Source organism: Sebastes fasciatus, chromosome 9, assembly GCF_043250625.1.
Source record: "Sebastes fasciatus isolate fSebFas1 chromosome 9, fSebFas1.pri, whole genome shotgun sequence".
NCBI classification, from domain to species: Eukaryota; Metazoa; Chordata; class Actinopteri; order Perciformes; family Sebastidae; genus Sebastes; species Sebastes fasciatus.
Window position 1 is genome coordinate 24,476,633 of NC_133803.1, and position 20,963 is coordinate 24,497,595.

General features: G+C 42.1%; 2 protein-coding genes across 4 annotated transcripts in view; both read right to left on the reverse strand.

Moving 5' to 3' along the window:
* The window catches only part of adgra1b (adhesion G protein-coupled receptor A1b), a 189,522-nt gene extending 184,188 nt beyond the window's left edge, over positions 1-5,334 (reverse strand). Inside the window, exon 1 of one of the 2 annotated variants that reach the window (XM_074646867.1) lies at positions 4,673-5,334. In XM_074646867.1, coding sequence (XP_074502968.1) covers positions 4,673-4,896 — 224 coding nt within the window. In that variant the 5' untranslated portion in view covers positions 4,897-5,334. The remainder of the gene's footprint in view (positions 1-4,672) is intronic. The other variant, XM_074646866.1, reaches the window with a different exon arrangement.
* Positions 1-20,963, reverse strand: part of LOC141774305 (gamma-aminobutyric acid receptor subunit pi) — a 297,207-nt gene that overhangs the window by 191,933 nt on the left and 84,311 nt on the right. The window lies entirely within an intron of this gene.

A 20,963-nucleotide genomic window follows, 5' to 3' on the forward strand; every position in this document is an offset into this window, starting at 1 on the left:
ACAGCCCTTTCTGACGGAGAACTGAAAATGTGGTATCTTCAGAATACACAATAACACAAACAAACTAACCAATCGAGGCATAGCTCCCGTGTTCTGCGAGGTAAAATAACTGTGACTAAAATGTGTCTACAACTAATATAGATTTTTGTCAAAGGACTAAATCAATTTCAAATTCAGGTGTCAAAATGTACAGTGATGTTTGTTGCACTCAATGATTTTGATTGCAACACTACACAGGATAACACTCCTAGATCTGCAACATTTGTGTAAAAAAAGAAGAAGATGAAAGTCACTTCAAACCCCACACGTTGGGCTAGCTACACTCAGCAGGTAATAATAATAAGTAGTCAGAATAATATGCTAATGATGCAACCAGGTCTGGTTGAAACAAAGCAGCTCAGCAAAAAGGGAAAACAGCAGCAGTTGTAGTACTTTATAAGAAGTTTATAAGAAGTTTATAAGTTTTCAGTTATGTAAGTGCACAGTGGGAATGCAGTTTCCAGCCGTGAAGAGACTCAGAGGCTCAGATACAATCAGCTGTTGCCGTGCGACAAGCGCCTCCCGGACCAAACAACCTGTTAGTGGCAGTCACATCATCTCAATCAGCCTCCGTCTCAGCCATCAAGTTACGTTTTAACCAAACACTTCCACTCCCCGCTTTCCCAGCATCCTCTCTGTCACTCCCTCTACTCCTCTAATGGCTCTATCACTGCCTCTCCGTGTCCATTTCCCACCTTCACTCCATCCCCTTGTCTCTTCCACAATCTGTCCCCCTCCTCTCCTCTGCCCTGGACAAGCGGTGCGTCCTCCTGGTACAGCACTGCCTGAGACAGGTGTCGGCTACAATCTCAAGCTGCTGCTCTCTGCAGAGAGGCAGCGTTGAGACCATTACACCAGATAGGTCTCAAGGTCAACAGAGCTGTCAGGGCGAGTTTCAAACTCCTCGACTCCCCCCCCACGGACGATAACGAAAACAGTTGGAGCTACTGACACACTCTTACACACAGTTCATTTTCAGCGTTCTTATTTATGCTAATGTTCTTTCATTTGCTTGTTAAGTTGTTTTTCTTGGCATTTGCAACGCGCTGCATTATTGCAGGATTCGCTCCTCATAAACATTTTATAGATGCAATAATAAAAAGGCAAAAAAGAAAAGCAACAAAGCCCGATCTGTGCCTTTAATTAGAGGTGGCATTTGGATCTGGGTTAGTGTACTTGAACGTGACACGGCGGTGTGCTTGAGCTGTCATTGAGGAAATGGTCCCACAAGGAGCTCATCGTCTACGTAGGTGGTGGTGAGTTCAGGGGGAGAATGAAGGGAGCACGCGGGGAGACATTTGGGAGATTTGTTGGTCAGTCTACGGGGGGAGATCGGTATGTGCATACTTCCCCTGACATATCTGTTTATTTGCACAGCACATCTAAACAAAAGAGCGAGCAGGGAGGCCACTTCAGCCTGACAAAGGTCACGTTTCCTAACGCAGGAAAACTGCTTCCTGGCCGGCGAGGGCTCGGCTGGTTCATCAAGGAATAGGACGCAGTGAGGAATGGGCTTATTTGTACTGGTCTAATCATAACACGGCGTTTCTCAAGTGAACTAAGGAAAAAGGTGTCACTCTGGGAGAGAGATGCTTCCAGCTGCAGTTAGTGGGATACTTACAGTACATTTTTAAGGAAAATCTTTGCAGGACAAATTTAGAAATCTAACTTTGTTAGTACCTGCGAGCTACAAAAAAAAACAGTCCCACTTTGATGAATGCTGCAAACAAAACAAAGCCTTTAACCATTCTCCACTTAAAGGAACAAAAGCACCCTGCATACACGGAAGCAAACACCACTCCAAATAAATTGCAGTAAGCAAAGTGCTACCATTAATCAGTTGCGCTCTCAGTTCAGAATGAGTGGTCGGCTGTAACTTGTCAAGGGCCTTTACATTTAGTATTTGCTTTTACACTCCGAGAGGCACACCTCAAGTTTCCAAGAATAAAACGGTCTATTAATCCAGCAGTCAATCTGTGCACCTGCAGAGAGAGAGAGAGAGAGAGAGAGGGGAGAACGTGTGGGGAAAGTTATCAACCCCTCGAGTGTTTGAAGTGCTATTTCATCTACAAGAGAGGCGCAGATGAATACTAAGGGAGGTTTCTCAAAGTCCCCGTCGAGGCGCAAGATCTATGTTTGAATAACTTTGAATACAATGCAAATAATATCCCCAAAGAGCGCGGTGAAAGGCAAGAGATTTATGCGGAGGTGACAAGTGTAACAACACAGGACAGGTGAGGCCTGAATGTGGCTTACGCAGGGACGGTGACTCTCAAAACAGGGTGGGGACCACTAAGGGACCAAAAGCACGGTGACTTTTCCATGCCATTATTTCAATCAGTAAATCAGGAATAAGACCGAGACTTTATGAGGACTTTCAGTGCAGACAGCACGGCTGCGAGATAAATATTGTGTCCATAACTGCGTACTATATGAAGAAGTAGTGTGGTCCTCACCAGCAACAAGAAGAGAACTACACACTATCATTTTAGTTTATAAATGTCTCCTACTAAAGCTGCCTCAGTTTATTACATCTCTTCAATTTAAAACTGGTTAACTCTTGATACCCCACCAGTAAATACTGAACTTGGGAATACCGTTTTTCACTTGTTTGCACCATATCAATGAAATTAATTACAAAGGACTCCTCACCTTATTGGATGAGTTTAAACTTTTAATTTTGGACCTTTTTAGAGTCTGTTATTGTTTGTTTGAGTGTGCTTGCGTGTCTTGTTGCTGTAATCATTTATTCTGCTGTTTTTCCTGCACAACAGATTTTAATCTAAATTAGATGAACTAAAGGTTATAATAATAATAATAATCTTCATTATCGATTAATCTGTTGATTATTTTTTCGATTACTTGTTTAGTCTATTCTGAGAGACCGAGGTGACATCTGAGGCTGGAACCAGTAAATAGTCCATCGTGCTTGGAATTTCTGCTTAATTAAATAACTTTTTAATCAATTACCAGAGTTGTTGGCAATTATGTTTCTGCCGATTGACTAATCAATTAAACGACTAATTGTTTCAGGTCTTATAGACGGGGATATAATTAAATTATATCAAAGCAGCAACCATAGTATAATGAAGTTTGATTGGTGTGATGCACTTTGATTTTGAAAAAGTGTAAAACACAAACATTTAAAAAGGTTACCTTTAGAGCTGCAACAATTAATCGATGGTCGAACAATTAAATTAATCAACTATTTTGATTATCGATTAATCGGTTTGAGTCATTTTTTAAAGAAAAAAAAAGTTAAAAATTATCTGATTCCAGCTTCTTAAATGTGAATATTTTCTGTTTTCTTTACTCCTCTATGACAGTAAACTGAATATCTTTGAGTTGTGGATAAAACAACACATTTGAGGACGTCATCTTGGGCTTTGGGAAACACTGATCGTCGACATTTTCACCATTTTCTGACATTTTATAGACTAAACAACTAAGCGATTAATTGAGAAAATATTCAACCGATTTATCAACAATGAAAATAATTGTTAGTTGCAGCTCTTGTAATGTTTGTAATATTATATGACAAAAGAGCATAGTTCATCTATTTAATGTTTTTTTCTTTTATTTGATATTATCACAGTATTTCTATAATATTGTTGCTAGAGAGTGCATTTCAGGTGAATTTAGCTACTGTATTGTGATATTTTAATATATGGGTATCAATATAATATTTCTGCAGAACATAAGCTGCAGTTTATTGATTTATTTGATTTGTGTGGCACCCTTCTAAAGCTCATATACTTATCCTGGATAAAAAAAGACTTAATGAAGAATTGTGTCAAAGCTCTTTAACCTTGTGGAATCAATTTATACCACTTAATGCTCTGGTCCATGCATCCAGGTCCCCTAACTGGGATTAAAGGACCTCCAGAGGCCCTTTAAAGAGCTCCAAGGCCCTCCAGGAAAATCCTATCCACTAGAGATGGATTTAAGGAAATAAATTAACTTCTATTATATAATACAAAGTTCAAATAGTTATCTGATCCAACACAACATGAAAATCAAAAAAAAATGTCCAGTTAGTGGGTGGGCTACCTGGGACACTTAAAGGTCCCATATTATGCTCATTTTCAGGTTCATACTTGTATTTTGTGTTTCTACTAGAACATGTTTACATGCTGTAATGTTAAAAAACCCTCTATTTTCCTCATACGGTCTGTCTGAATATGCCTGTATTTACCCTCTGTCTGAAACGCTCCGTTTTAGCGCATTTTGACAGAATTGCAACAGAATTGCGTTGCTAAGCAACAGCTTGGGTCCATGTGTACTTCCTGTCAGCTGATGACATTCACATACACACTGCAACTAGAAATAAACTGGGACACATTTAGTATGTTTACGTTTAAAATTTTGTAAGTGGTCTAAATATTGTATATTCGTGACATCACAAATGGACAGAAATCCTGACAGCTTGTTTCAAATGCAGAGTTTCTGAATACGGGGCTGTGTGTATTTCCCTGTGGATTGAGTGTTTCGATACTTTTACATTATTTATATAGGACTTAAGGCTGCTTTAGAATAAAAAACATCTCACTTTTTTATAATATGGGACCTTTAATGTCCCTCTAATTAGTGATAGAAGGTGTTGGCACTAGTACAATGAACCCAGCCTACTCACAGGGACACGGTTCTGTTGGGTAGGAAGCTGGTCTGCAGGGTGTCCATCAGGTCCACATCATCACACACCACTTTGACTCTGTGGACGTGCTGCCTGCTCAGCTCCTTGGACCTCTCCGCCGAGCAGTGACAGCTGTCAACGATCAGGTCCGGACAGTTCCTGTTGCACAGGTTCGACTCCCACAGCGCGCAGACTATTACGCACAGCAGAGTCAGCGCTCTCATGGTGGAGATATTCTTTTTTGTTTAAGTTATATCCTCCCAGCCTCTTCTGTGACAAGTCGGGACCATTTCACATCGAGCTGCAGTCCGGTGGACCTCATGTCCAGCTGCTCACCTGCTGCGTCCTCACAAACAGCTGGAAACTTTCTGCGCTTCTTTGGCGATTAAAACGCTGCGTCTGTGCCATTCTGTCACAAAATAAACTGTGGAAAACTTCCAAACGGCGCGCTTCTTTCAAAGTCCGGATAAACTTTCCTGCGACACATCCTCTCCAAGCTGCGGCAGCATATCGGCTGTAAAAACACGTGGCTTGAGGTAGAAAATCCTCCCTAATCATCCACTAAAAACAGCCCGTCTCCTCCTGTTGGAGCAGCTCCTGCATGCCGTGTTGCCATTCACTCTTATCATCCACTTCATGCGCCCTATAGGACTTGTTGCGCACATGCAGTGTCCAGAAAAGTCTCCTCCCAGCCGAGTCCTGACAGAGAGACTCCAGCGTGGCTTTCAGTCCCAAAACAGACACACGAGGCCACGGATAACCCATTAGATACCATCTGATATCAATAAACCACAGTAGAGAAGACTGTTTCCTTTCATTCTTTTCATTTGTTACAGTAAAATCACCTGATCCAAACTCACAGGATGAAATAAATTAAACTATTTCACCCCTGTGCCACTCCCCAAAGGTCCCTGCAGGTCCTGTAGAAGTAATTCTCTTAAAGACATATAAAAGTGTGTTAAAGGTCCCATATCATGCTCATTTTCAGGTTCATACTTGTATTTTGTGTTTCTACTAGAACATGTTTACATGCTTTAATGTTAAAAAAAAACTTTATTTTCCTCATACTGTCGATCTGAATATGCCTGTTTTTACCCTCCTGTCTGAAACGCTCAGTTTAGCACATTTTGACGGAATTGCAACAGAATTGCGTTGCTAGGCAACAGCTTGGGTCCATGTGCATACTTCCTGTCAGTTGATGACATTCACATACACTGCAACAGGAATAAACTGGGACACATTTAGAATGTTTTTACGTTTATAATTGTGTCAAGGATCTAAATATTGTATATTCGTGACATCACGAATGGGCAGAAATCCTAACGGCTTGTTAAAAATGCAGAGTTTCTGAATACGGGCTGTGTGAATTTCCCTGCGGATTGAGTGTTTAGATACTTTCACAGTATTAATATAGGACTCAAGCTTGCTTTATAATAAAAAAACATATAACATATGATATACCTGGAAAGGGCTTTAAGTCCCAGAGCTCTCTGTTTAACTAGAATTACAGCTCATATAATCAACTGTACCAACAGGTGGCAATTATCTTTTTAAAAATAGACACTTGAAAGTACCAAACATATTCGAGTCTGATGATGTAAGCGATATCTACAGTATGTGACTGCTGACCATAAATGCTAGGAGTCGCCCCCTTCTGATTGTTAAAATAATTCCGAGGACCACTTTCCCAAATAAATGACAAACTGGACTATAAATATGTGTTGTGCCACTGTCAGGTGTAATAACCCACATAAATATTCAGCTTACCCTCACCCATCACTGCCTGCCATTATGAATCCAAACTATTCAGGGTCATATTTCCTCACATGCTTTGGCGCTTTTACTGATGCAGGGTTGTCTCCAACATCACTTTTTTTTTTTTAAATGCTCCATTTTGTGTCACTGCATCCGAGATATATATGTCTGTAAAGGGGAGACTCGTGGCAACCCATTTTCATTCACATATCTGGAGGTCAGAGGTCAAGGGATACCTTTGAAAATGGCCATGCCAGTTTTTCCTCGCCAAAATTTAGCTTGACGTTGAAGTGATATTTAGCCTCCTTCCCGAAAAAGCTAGCATGACATGGTTGGGACCAATGGATTCCTTAGGATTTTTAGTTTCATATCGTTCCAATATCCTTCCTCTAGCTTTAAAACCCAGCCGCTACAACCTCTGAAAAACAGAATAGTAGCCGTCGGATTTTGAAGAGGTTAATCTAACCATTTGGCAGTACCTCTGCGGCCCACTGGGTAGCGCTCTGAGGCCCACCAGTGAGAATAACTGCGTTAGATAACATCTGATCTCAATAAACCACAGTAGAGAAGACTGTTTCCTTTCATTCCTTTCATGTGTTACAGTAAATCACCTGATCCAAACTCACAGGATGAAATAATTAAACTATATCACCCTTGTGCCACTCCCAAAGGTCCCTTCAGGTCCCCATGGGCCCCACTGCATGTGTGTCATTTCTCAGACACAAACATTTACAGCCTGTGATGAAAAGCTGTTGCTGTTTGTTTTATTCTCTTCATTTACTCGGGAGCAGCTGCAAAAGGAGCTGTTTGTATCCACCTTCTGTGGCCTATACACAAAGTGAAAATGATCTAAACCTTGAATCACTTCTGAATCACCATGATACTCCCACAACTGTTCCACAACAAGTCTAGTTTTCTCCTAGAATATTCCTATAAGGATGTATATGGAATCCTTAACAAATCTGGATTAAATACATATTGTGCTTTTATTCAAGTGTCTTCCAAAATAAAATGAGGAAATTATTTGTTTTTACAGTACGTTCTCATGTTAAAATATCACAATCCATATTGCTCTATTATGATTAACTGCATTGAGAAGCTGCTGCAGGCAGGGGCGTAAATATAGAGCCTAGGGCCCATAAAGTGGGGGTGGTGGGGTGGGGGTCCTCCAACAATGTGATGGAGAATGGGCTCTTGGGAGTAAATCAGGTGGCCCTTTTTAAAATACGCCTGCTGTGTTCAAAGAAGAACTTGCGTTAAAAATATTCATTAAAAATCTAAATGATATGCTTATTCTACATAAACTATAAAAACTATAAATAATTGTAAAAATGATTCAATTATATGAAGAATTTCTTATTTTTCTTTGGTACTTTTGTTATACAGATCATAGACTGTATATAAATGGATGTAGTCACCATGACGTCTCTCATTTGTTTATGGACTGCCGTTTTGAAGCCTTGAGTTCGGCATTTTGGCCTTTGCCATCTTGTTTTTTTGCAACCAGAAGTGATACGAGTGGGTGGAGCTAAGTGCAACCGAACACTGAATGAGATATTTTTTAGGCGACCAAAAAGTTGCAACTGAAAACACACTGTGAAAGGGTTAAAGTTGTAAGAGGAAAACGCAGACAACTCCCAGACCGGACAACGCCGTGGTAGCGACCTGTCACTCACAAGGTAGCCCCGCCCTAAAGCATCTCCTGCTTTATGGTCTGTTTGACTCTAAATGGGACCATAATTTAATAAATGAACATCATGCTGTATTGAAGAAGACTTGAAACTAGCGATTGAGACCATAAACTCATGTTTACAATGTTTACAGAGCCAATAAATCAGGTGAGAAGTAGGGTTGTTTTCTCATAGACTTCTATACAATCAGACTTCTTTTTGCAACCGGAGGAGTTGCCCCCTGCTGGCTATTGGAAAGAATGCAGGTTTAATGCACTTCGGCATTGGCTTCCCTTTTCAGACCCGGAGGTTGCCCACTGATACAGATATGCAAAGATGATTGCTGGGTAATATGTATGTTGATGTTGTCCAATATCAAGTCTCCATTTGATGTAATGACATGATATATGATAGCTAGATCAGGTGCAAAATCTATCAAGACTTACAAGCTGAGCACATCTGCGAGCCGAGCAAGCAGTCAAACATAAAGTGGCAGAGAGACGAGACAAATAAACAGGAGGGGAAGGTAGCAAAGCACCCTAAATTAGATTCCTTGGGGTTTTTTTTATAAACAGTTACCAGCCCATTGTGTGTGTGCTTCATAAGTACAGTAGTGACTAGCGTGCACTGGAGCCCGTTGTAACTACCTTACACCACTAACTGCAGGCATCGGGCACTTTTACGAGCAAAGCCAGGACACACTTGTAAACCTGACATTCTTTTAAATGACGGCAATAAATACAGAATATGAGCTGGAAGGTGACCACGTTGACACAGTAACACACGGTTGGACTCGTGGAGATGATTAATGGCGTGCTTCTTTATCGCTTAACGTAAAATATTTCCGAAACGGCCGAAAAAGAAAGAGATGAGTGTTTTAACTGTCTTAGAAATGTCTTTATGTTCTCGCAGCGTCTGAGAACGTGAGTGTGACCTGTGATCGAGAGGTATAAATACAGTTTCAGCTTTCATTAACACCATTGTGCACCAATAAAAGCCATTCATTCCAGTCCCGGCTTGACACAAAAGAAAGAAGTTACACTTATTCTTATCAGAGGATGGAGGGTTTGAACAGCCCACACAGTGTATTCGAGTGACATCAATCATGTCCGCTGATGGTGGATCCTGAGTATAAAGTGTCTTGCCCCGGGGAGACAGAAGCTGAGACAGCTGGCTGGTTGGCCTCCCCGGGTCCGGGGCGAGGTGCTTCCCCTGTGTGTGTGTGTGTGTGTGTGCGTGAGAGTGTGTGTGTGTGTGCACTGCAACCCGCACCAAATTCCTCCCTCATTATCCACATTGTCTCCGACGCAGGCCTGAGAGCACAAAGGAGGGTTTGAAGCCGCTCCCACTGACCCTGCAAGCAGCCCGTGTTCCCTATTCTCCCATCTGACAGGCAAACATGAAGTCCATTCTCCCTCCAGGAGCCATCCCTCCCCTCTGTGTTTATCCACATATGGAGGCCGTATTCCCTCCTTATTGTGCTCCCGCGACGCCCTTCTCGGACTGTCACTCACTGCTTGTTTACACAGGTGTATATTTACCTCGTGAATGTAAGTGCAGAGGAGGATCTTCCCCAGCCGGCTGACCCCTGGGAAACCATAGGAAGGTCACCCGGTGTAGCTGACATTACCATTTGAAGTGATCCGTCTTTAATGGAGCCTGCAGAAACATTCTCTTGGACGAGCGCCATGGCTGTTCACTGAGCTACTTGTATGCTCTTAATGGAAAACAGAACCAGGAACACGAGCCCGTTCTATGCAGGTTTTTCTCTCTGGCAGCGGCTGCGTTCTCACACCGACAGCCTGTTTTGAAAAGGATCACTAATCAGCACAAACAAACTATAAAATACTTTACAGTTTAACATAATCGTTAAAACGGCTCCAGATCGCGGCGTTAACTCAGGATCAAGACTCATTAGCGCACAATGGAGAGATGGAGTCAATCGTATTGAAGCAATGCAAACAGAGCTCCTCTCCAGAGCATGTTCTCATGTTTTCCCTCTCTCACATTAGTGTTCACGGCTCTCCATTATTACCTGGTGACAGAGATGAATAGGCCATGGCCGGCAGCAATCACAGTCCTCACTAAATATTTACCTGCTCCACTTGAGGAGGCCAGGCTACAGCAGGATGACAGACTCTCATTATTACGCCGTGACTTTTGGGATGTAGGCTCGCGGCGTTTTAACTTCTTCCGGGTTTTATGGGCCGTGTTGTTGATATAGTGCAAAAGAAGGCGAGAGCTGTTGTTTTGGCTTTTAGCAAATGTGACAGGTGGTTTGTAGTTTCATAGCACTGTCATTAATATTGGTGTTATCTGTAGGGTGTGAAACCGTAAAACGAGGCCATAACGCTTCCTCAGTGGTTCAGTCTGAAGAGACAGCTGAGGTTGAAATGCCCTTATAAAAACTACAAGTGAATTTAAAGATGATGCTTTATGTGGACATATTGTCCATTTTTCTATTTTCTGTGCGTTGTCATCAACATGTCTGTTTGTATGTCAAAAACGGTTTTCTCTTGTATAACAGTCAATGCCATGCTTGCAGGAGAAGTACAAACACACTTTTCACTTCAGTTTAAAGGTGTAATATCTTATTATTTGAAATTGCATCTAAAAACCAAATGCGTATTTGTATAATATTAACATATCAGAAATACAAAATCGCTTTATTTCATATTTGCCTAAAACACATCAAATTCAAAGGTGCTAAATACAGGATTGGGAGCATTTCTATTGCCTCTCAACGGCGAAAGTATTGACAGAGATAACGATGTTTACCTGAGTGGGATCAGGAGGGTGGGTGCTACGCTTCCACAACGGTGCTATGTCGGTCGGGACAGCGTTATTGGCTGTAACAGCCGTATGAGAGCAGTGCAGAGCAGCGACCGTGAGCAAGGCAGTGGGACACGCTCACATACAAGGACATGAACAAAAAGGCACTAAAAGCACGTGTGGCCGGCCTGGCTATGGGAACAAAGCAAGGAGAAGTTCAGATTACAACACACACATTAGGTAGACATTACTCCTCTATTTAAAGCTACTCTAATAATTTTTTTTTATATTAACAATGGAGTAAATGACTACATGAAATGACAAACCCACAGAGAATTATCATCCCGATCTTCTACACACTATACAACTTTTGAATTCGTCAGATTGTTGAACTGATCACATTACACCACCGTCTGTCTTATAGACAGTAATGCGGTATCTTAAAGTTGGTGTGTGTTGCACATTAGAGGCGGCTGTGGCTCAGAGGTAGAGCAGGTCATCCACCAATCGGAAGGACGGTGGATCGATCCCCGGCTCCTTTGGTCACATGTCTAAGTGTCCTTGAGCAAGACACTTAACCCCAAATTACCATCGGGGTGTGAATGAGTATATAGATTAGAACTCATGACCTTGTATGGCAGCCTCTGTCATTGTGTAGTGGTGAATGCCGACACGTAGTGTAAAGTGCTTTGAGTGGTCGGAAGACACTCAAAGCTCTATAGAAATGCAAGTCCATTTACCATTAGACAGGTGATCAGAGACAAAGGGTCACACATCACAAGACAAGTCTGTCTGGTCTCCGAACTATGTCAAAGCATACGAGAGAAGTGATACGGGAAAAGACGCAAGGCCACGAGCAAGACATGAGTTCTTTTGTCCAAAAATGGATGTCTGCAAAAAGCTAGTGATCCAAGTTGTTTGTGTGCTGACTTGCAGTGAAAGAAAATCAATAATTGCAAGTTCTTTGGAGACACAATACTGAGGTCATGACCTCTGTGTCAATAGTAACCTGTTTTCATTCAAGTGTGCATCTTTTTTTCCTGTTTCACCTAAGTGGCAACTTGCTGATTTTTACAATATATTAATCTAACTGAAGTGAGTGTAGTTTAGTGTCCATTCTTGACATGAGCTGTCCAGACAGTTGATCAGCATATTCACTCAATCTTTCTTTTCCACATATTAACATGTGCTTGTGGAAGTTTGATGAAATGCGAGATGGCACTGGGCACCTGTGACAAGTATTGTTTTGACACACTGAACGCCAACATGAGCCCATGGCTTTTAACCAGCTTACAGCCCAGAGGATTTTGGTCAAGAAAAGTCAAGTCAAATCAAGTCAGATTTATTTATAAAGCACTTTTTTTTAAAATGTCTGTAGAGGACAACGGAAAGGGAGATGTAGTATGTGACGTCTCTGTGAGTGGTTAGCATCTGATATAACGCTAATTCTAACCAGACAGCAACAAGTACAACAACAGCGCAGTATAAAAAGCTAATTACATGTTATGCACAGGACAATCTGGCTTCCGTTCCTGGATAAAGGGGGTCCTGGGATGAATTTACTTTCAATAAACTGAGACTCGCTATAATAAGGTGCCAAGAGGGTTCGGGAAACCAGTGCTACTTTTAAACTTGAGAATGGAGGACGGTGTGGTGTGAGCTGGCGTGTTAGTGTTCCTCCAGCGGCAGGGTGGACCCGCTGACCACCAACCACCAGGGTACGGCACAAGGACCTCAGTAAAGGTTTGGAACATGCATAATGATCTAAACAGAGACTACTGGAATTAATCTTCTGAGTCCTCTTTATGAGAGTGTGGATTTGTTATTGCCTCCACAGCTGTCTTCCACTTTCCCTCATCTGAGAAAATATCAGCACTGCATCACAAAGATGCCAACAATGAGTTCGAGCTCCAGTCGCTTTCACCTCATTTACAATCCGGGCACATGACAGCTTTTTCACAAAATTGTTTTCAAGGGAGGCTGCGGACAAGAAGTCGAGTATATTCATTTGTAATCACCGTTTCCCCTCAAGTCTCATAAACGCGCTGCACATAAACTCCTCGCTTGTTTTCACATCTCAATACGATCATCGTGAAATTTCATCAGCTCGCTCGTTTGTCATCATTAGCGTCAATGGAGGTCACTCGGCTTTGACACAAATAAAAGCTGTTTTGGCTCGGAGCTCTCCAAGGCTGTTTACTGTGGCTTTTATTTGGTTGTTTTGACACAGAGTATTGGTGGAGAGATGGGGGGGATACGTAGCCCAGCTCTGTCTGCGGTGCAGCAGTGAACCCCGGCCTTATAAGTATTCTGGTCTCCATCCATAATCCGGCCTGCGTGAGTGGGGACCCAATGAGGAGATGAAGTACCATGGGAACGTTTCCTGGCAGAGGAGAAGGAAGGGGAAGGGCACTGCAATAGAAATACTATTTCAACAAGTCATTTTTATCATGTTCCCAGTCTTAAAATGGGACTTTTTTATAAAACAAAACATTGAAAACAATCTGCCAGCAGGGCGCATGAAATTCACTTGCACCTTTGAGCTTATCTCGGGTATCTTTTAAAACAAGGAACAATATTTCTAAACATATCACGCCGATCCTTAGAGGTCTTCCCGTGGCTTTTTCTCTTCTTAAAGATTTTAGAATAACAGATTTATTTCTATTGAAATTTTTTTGTTGCAGTATATATATATATCAAAAAACATTTCTCCGCTGCCCTTTACTTGTCATCTGAGATATTGTTTGCAGTACTGTCTATTTCACAGAGCTAAGAAAGGGCAGGATACATACACACACACACACACAGAGACAAACAGTCCCACCAGTGTGATCCAATCATGGATATGGGAATGAACTGACAATACTGGGCTTTATTGGGGAAAGTGGGGGGACTACTATATATTGTACTCTTCCTTATAGATGGAGTACAAAAAACCATCATATACTGGCTTTTCACTGTTTACAGTAAGACAATGAACAGGAAACGGAAAAGCAAAAACATGTTTAACATGAGCATATATCACCACCAAAACCTATTTTGGACTTATTTCAAACAAAGATGTATTGAATCTAAAAACAGCCCTGCGGGGCGGCTTGCATGTGAACTCTGACCCCGATGGCTGTAAACTTAGAATAGCAAGGGGTGAGAGGCAGGGCTCCCATAGGCTGCCCTATCATGCCCATTTCTGTAGCATAATTGTTACTTGTTCTCAGTGGTGAGATAGGTCATCACAGAGTCAGAGCTGAGGCTCTCCCATGGCGGATATTTCACGCCTGTCTGTGGATCTCTCTTCATCTCTCTGCCTCCTCTATTAAAAAGACATGCTTTGCCTCATTCTGGAGACGTCTTTTTCATAGCTTGCTGAGCGAGGCTTTCACAGGCGGACACTTTGGTGCAAGTGTGTCCCCGCTGCACTACCATGTGCACCCAGTAAGTGCTTCTTTTTTTAACCATCCTTAATTCACTGCAAATCCAAATCATCTTTGACATGGCCTTCATACAGAAACATCTCTCTTCTGTTTTTCCGCCCCCATCAAAGAGGATGGATAGGAGGAAGTCAAGAAAGCATATGTCTCTCACCACAGGAACCTCCAGCTAAACCCTGCCTCCCCAGGAGACAGTTTGCCAACAGAGTGAAGCCACTCTCGGCTTTTCAGCGACATTCTCATGGACATTTCATGGTCAGGATGTGCTGGTGGCCTCCCCCCCCCCCCTGCCAGCGCCCGCGTGCGCCCGACTGCTCCAACGCTTTCGCACTTTCGTGAGCCCCTCAGTCTGCCATCCAAACCGAACCCTGCGCTCAAAACGCTCTCTAATTGGTCAAAACCGCTTATTTGGCTCGTGCGGCACGGCCTCCCCACAGAATGTTCCACTGCTGCTCTGCCACAGTAAAGACTGGGAGGATGCAGCGGGCTGTGGGCACAAGGAGGAGGGGCGTGGCTGGCATCGCCCGGAGAAGAAAACCATGGCCTCAGAAAACCAGAGGGTCATACATGGAGCATTCACAGATGAGCTAAAACAGCCTATAGCCTTAAACAGCTGAGCTCATTAAAACTGAGGGCTTCTGTGAGAAAATCTAGGAAACACATTCTCACTCCCAACTTGTCAAATACCAACGCTTGGTCAGTGGCACTACGCTTCAAACTATCAAACTAGCGTCAGTTAAGGACGTGTCAGGGATGACGTGTCAGTTTCAGCTTGTTACATGCTTAGTGTCTTTTTTAAATAGACTTCTGCGTTCACAGGAAATATAGAGTTTCCACTTGTTACATGCATTCGGTCGTTTTCAAAATAAACCTCCAATGTAGTTTTACTTTCTAGGTTTTTAGGTGTACTTACTCAACGCAAGTACTTTGTTAGGTTTGGGAATCGTGATTTGGGTTAAGATGAGTATGTTTGTTATGTAACCAAACTAAGGTGAAATAAAGCAACGCTGTTTCACACGGCGCACACATGGCACACGTTCTCATCCCAACTCGTCACATACTGACGCTTTGTAGAGCCCCTTGGCGCCACTTTTCGGTCACAGTTAACACCTGCTTAATGTTGTGAATTAAGCAAAAACACTTTGTTAGGTTTAGGAAAAAACATTGTTTGGGCTTGAAACTACTACGTTTGTACAGGGAAAATGGGACTTGACGTTGCGAACATGGGCAACGAACGGCTGATTGTAAAGTGAAAGTGAAACATAACGTAGGGGACACAAACAGCGATCTCCTGGATGAAAGCCCTGTGTTTGTTGGGTCCATCCAACTCCCCTCCGGCCCGTCATGTGTGTCTCTTTCACTCCTTAAACTACGTCACCACAGCACTTTCCCTGAGTGTTTACGGTTGTTGTGGATGGGTTTACATTGTAGTCAATGGAAAGCCCGGTGCGTCGCATACCGGCGCTAAAGGGTTCCTTTTGCGGCAGTATCGACCGCCGATGTCCGTCATATTTTACACCTTGGGAATGAGAACGGGCTGGTATACTACAGTATGTCAGTTGCTCTGACCGTCTAATAATGATGCAAATGGGTTTACACTGGAGTTAGTTGAAAGCCGGTGCATCTCATACAGACGCTAAATGGTACCTCGGTGCATCGGTGTCAGACGTCGAGGGGAACTGGCCAAGCACTGGAATTTGACGAGTTGGGAGTGATAACGAGTTCGCAGAGCAGCTATCATAGCTGCACTTTATTTGCTGCCAATGTTGCCTCTTGGCAAGGTTGCACAAAAACCCAACATAACAATACACTGTACCAACAAGAATCCTCCAAACTGGCAGAACAGAGTAAATCCACTTCCAGCTCAGAAACTAGATGGTGTCTCAGGCTATCCCAGATCACTGCACTCAGCATGTGTTGAGTATTTGGCAACGGACTACAGGTAAAAACAGACTTGTGTGCAGCTGTGAATAATTCATTTAGACTACTTTAAGTACCAAATGGAGATCTACCAAACTGGGAAAATCCAGATAGTGTTGAGTATGTTGTCAGCCTGCAGAAAATGTAGTTTTATGCGATAGTCTAAACTGGCTCTTTTCAGTATCTTTTGCAAGAAATCTCCACCCATCTGTCTTCATTTACTAATTTGCAGTTGCTATTGACCCTTCGCTGGGCTTCATTCTTCACTAACTGGACCATTGACATGTTTTATTGACTGAAATACAACAAGCATTTTATTGTTCTTGTCAATTAATTCCTTTCACTCTGCAAAATATAGACATGAAACCAGGCAGGGTTTCAGTTAAATATATCTCTCAGCAAGTTAAGACTTTATGGACAAGTGCACTGGTAAAAAATAGCTACATAACTTTAACACCTGAATAAGCAGGGAATTTATGGCCTTTATTACATATCTGTCAGGAGGCAATAAAGATGTCAGTCCCCCAAGTTTTTGGATAGTGGTAGCAGAGGGTCTCTAAGCAACTGCAGGATTTTTACGACTGGTGTTTGCTAGAATTATGGAGCACGACACCCTTTCTCTGCCCTCACTGAAATTTTAACGTTAATGGCTCACATAACACTGTTTTTTTACCCCACACAGGAAAATGAGTCCTAATTCAGTCCTGCATGCGCTCAGTGAGCAAGAGCATTGATGAAGGACAGTGATGATGCTTCAACACATGGGTGTTGAGGTCTTTGGACTAACAACATCACCTGATGGTGTCCTGCAACGACATCTGCTGCCCTACAAGGGCAGAAGGCCAACTGTGAAACTATGAAATTGAGAAAAATAAATTTTAATTTCAAAAGTTTTCATTTTTCAGGTCTTGAACTGTGCAACATATAATAAGTAGGGCTATCAATCGATTAAAATCTTTGTTTTCGATTAATCGTGATTAATCGCATGATTGTCCATAGTTAATCACGATTAATTGCAAATTAATCGCAGATTTTTTTATCTGTTCAAAATGTACCTTAAAGTGACATTTGTCAAGTATTTAATACTCTTATCAACATGGGAGTGGGCAAATATGCTGCTTTATGCAAATGTATGTATATTATTATTATTTGAAATCAATTGTCAGTGTGTCAGTGTGCTGACTTGACTATGACTTGCACCAAAACAGCATGTGATTATCATAAAGTGGGCATGCCTGTAAAGGGGAGACTTGTGTGTGCACATAGAACCCATTTTCATTCACATATCTTGAGCTCAGAGATCAAGGGATCCCTTTGAAAACGGCCATACCAGTTTTTCCTCACCAAAATTTAACGCAAGTTTGGAGCGTTATTAAAAAAACAACTGAATTACAAAAATGTTGGTTCATCAAAATGGACATTACATAACAGTTGGGTAAAAAGCAATGAAGAAATTGAATTTCAGCATTAGCTAGTGCTAGTCATGGCTACCGGTCTTGTCTCGAAAGTAACTCCCAAATTGCAAAATCGTGCAAAAACTCTTGCGAGACTCGTTGCCCGATGACCTATCCTAATCCGAACCATTCAAGGTCAATGCCTAACCTTAACTATTCAAGGTCAATGCGTAACCTTAACTATTCAAGGTCAATGCCTAACCTTAACCATTCAAGGTCAATGCGTAACCTTAACTATTCAAGGTCAATGCCTAACCTTAACTATTCAAGGTCAATGCGTAACCTTAACTATTCAAGGTCAATGCGTAACCTTAACTATTCAAGGTCAATGCCTAACCTTAACTATTCAAGGTCAATGCGTAACCTTAACTATTCAAGGTCAATGCGTAACCTTAACTATTCAAGGTCAATGCCTAACCTTAACTATTCAAGGTCAATGCGTAACCTTAACTATTCAAGGTCAATGCGTAACCTTAACTATTCAAGGTCAATGCCTAACCTTAACTATTCAAGGTCAATGCGTAACCTTAACTATTCAAGGTCAATGCTTAACCTTAACTATTCGAGGTCAATGCCTAACCTTAACCATTCAAGGTCAATGCTTAACCTTAACCATTCAAGGTCAATGCTTAACCTTAACTATTCAAGGTCAATGCCTAACCTTAACTATTCAAGGTCAATGCTTAACCTTAACTATTCGAGGTCAATGCCTAACCTTAACCATTCAAGGTCAATGCCTAACCTTAACCATCTCGTGAGAGTTTCGCAACTTGAGGGTTACATTCTAGACATAACCGTGGCTCCCACATCAGCTAGCTAACACTTGATATAATGTTAGCTCTCTTGCGGTCTAATTGTCTGTCTCTTTAATACAAAATACAAAGCCAGAATGCAATAACTACCCAGAGTGGTAATTTAATTACTGCGGGTTGTCTTGGCTTTTAGCTTTTTTGCAGTTAATGCAAACTGAATGTGGTGTTTTCAAAACAGATGCGAAAAAAAAAGATTTAAGTCTTAGCTTGATTTTGACCAAATATACAGTACATATATGCTATATGGAAATACTTTGGTCATCCATGAATCAATAAAGGATTTTGAACTCACAATCAGAGTGCCTCAGATATTTTCCAGACAGCCAACTAATACCAAGTACTTCTTCCAGTAAGCTGGACAGCCATTGTTTTTATTTATAGATATACTGGGTTTGGCTGTTGTACTGTAGGGAGTAGGGCTAAGTTCCTATGGAGAGCAGATTAACCCTGGTTAAAGTCAACTCACCCAAAAGGGTTTTCTCATGTTCACACATACTGTACTCTCCAGGGAGGTCCTGGAACAAGATGGATGTAACTTGAAGCTCAGTGCCGGAGCCCTCAAACCCCCGAGGCCGGCTAACCTCTGCTCCACTGCTCTCTACTCTGCTCGGCCCTGATGTGTGTGGGTTTTTTTTTCACTCTCTCGCTCTCCCCTGATTTCCTGGGCTTATTGAGTCATGATTGCGCACCGGCGCCCAGTGACGGAGGATGTCAGTTGGCTGTCAGGCATTCAAGAGGCTCCAGCTGAATCAACACTCGATGCACAGAAAACGGCTCGCTGAGACAGACACACATGCACAGCATCTCAGTGTCCTTTGTATATATACATAGAATAGAAAGGCTATAAAAAAATATGGCTATAAAAATAGACAGGGAGATATTTATTACCTCTTATGGACATCATGGAAACATAACCTGAGGCAAACTGTGTGTTGTGGATGACTTCAGAAGCTGATGAAAGATCCTGGCTGAGGATACTCCTCTTTCTGGCTGCTCTTATCCTCAGCAGACGGGCCCATACATCTCAGTGACGCACTGCAGGAGTTAAAAATATTAGCTCTTTTTCCTGTTCTCTTTTCTCTCCTCATTCCTTTCCCTTCCCTTTCACTCCCTCCAGTTCACGACACTGGAAGCGTGCCAAGCAAAATGTTGACCCCGATTCCCCTGGCGTCACTCGTGAAGCTGGTTCTGCAGGGCCTCGGCTCTGGACACAAGCAGCGGCGAGCTACGATTGGCTGTCGAGACCCAAATGGTAGCATATACCTTGCAGAATTTGCTGATGCACAAGGAGAGAATTTGCCAATCGAAAAGTAGTCTGTTTTAGGCTTGAGAAAAAGCTTTTTCTGATGTTACTTTTAGTAATAACTTCCGCACTGTCTGTCCCCGAGTCTCCAAGGAGACGGTCCAACAGGATTTATCTTCAAAGAGACTTGACATGTCTAATGTGCCTGCTGGTCAGTCACCAAGGGGTCAAGCTATTCTCAGAACCTCCAGTGGGAAAAAACTAATTCACCATCGAAGACACAAAATGAGCCCACTTGACCTCCTTTCATTCAACAAAATTGACGTAACGAAACATTAAAAAATAAACTACTTTTTTTTTCACGAGCATATTCACAGAGAAGTACCCAGCCACTCTAATTATGGATTGAAATAAACCATCTGACCCCTTGATTCCTCGCCACTGTTTCTGCATGAGACTGAGCTCTTTATAGAGTCTTCATTTGTGGGTAACTGCCTGGTCACCACTGAACCCCAGATGCCAGCAAGACCCGGCCCAAACTGTCTGCAGCCTGGAGACTCGTACTGTGTGACGTCACATCCTGTCATTGTGTTGAGAACGCAGAGCTGTACAGACGAGAAAGTGGGCCAGTAACATCCCAATCAAGTCTCTGACTGCCTTCAGCCCGACAAGAAAAACAGAACTTACAATTAGAGGAAAACAACAGACTTTAGTCCAGACGTGTGAGTCATAATAGATAATAGCTAAACGACAGCCAGTTGCTTCTGTCATGGGTTGGTAAACATCGGAGTTGCATTGCTAGGCAACAGTTTGGGTCCATGTTTACTTCCTGTCAGCTTATGTCATTCACATGCACTGCAACAGGAAATAAACTGGGACACATTTGGAATGTTTGTGTTTACAACTGTGAAATCCATATTTATAAAACGGGTAGCTCAAATCAAGCAATCTGATTGGTTCGCGACTCATGGTTGCTTAGCGACAGGGTCATGGGTTGGATCACTTCCACCAATACAGAACAGATTACAGATACAAAGTAACAAGGTGAGCTACCAAACCCGCTACAAACTCCTATTATATATATCATATTATATTATTTATTATATTATTATTAAGTATAATTTGAATTCATGCACTAATGAAAGAAACGTTCATGCCAAAGATATGTTTGAGATCATTCAGAGACAGTGACGCCATTTCATATTTTCAAAATCAGCGATTGCAGTTTTAAGAAAAC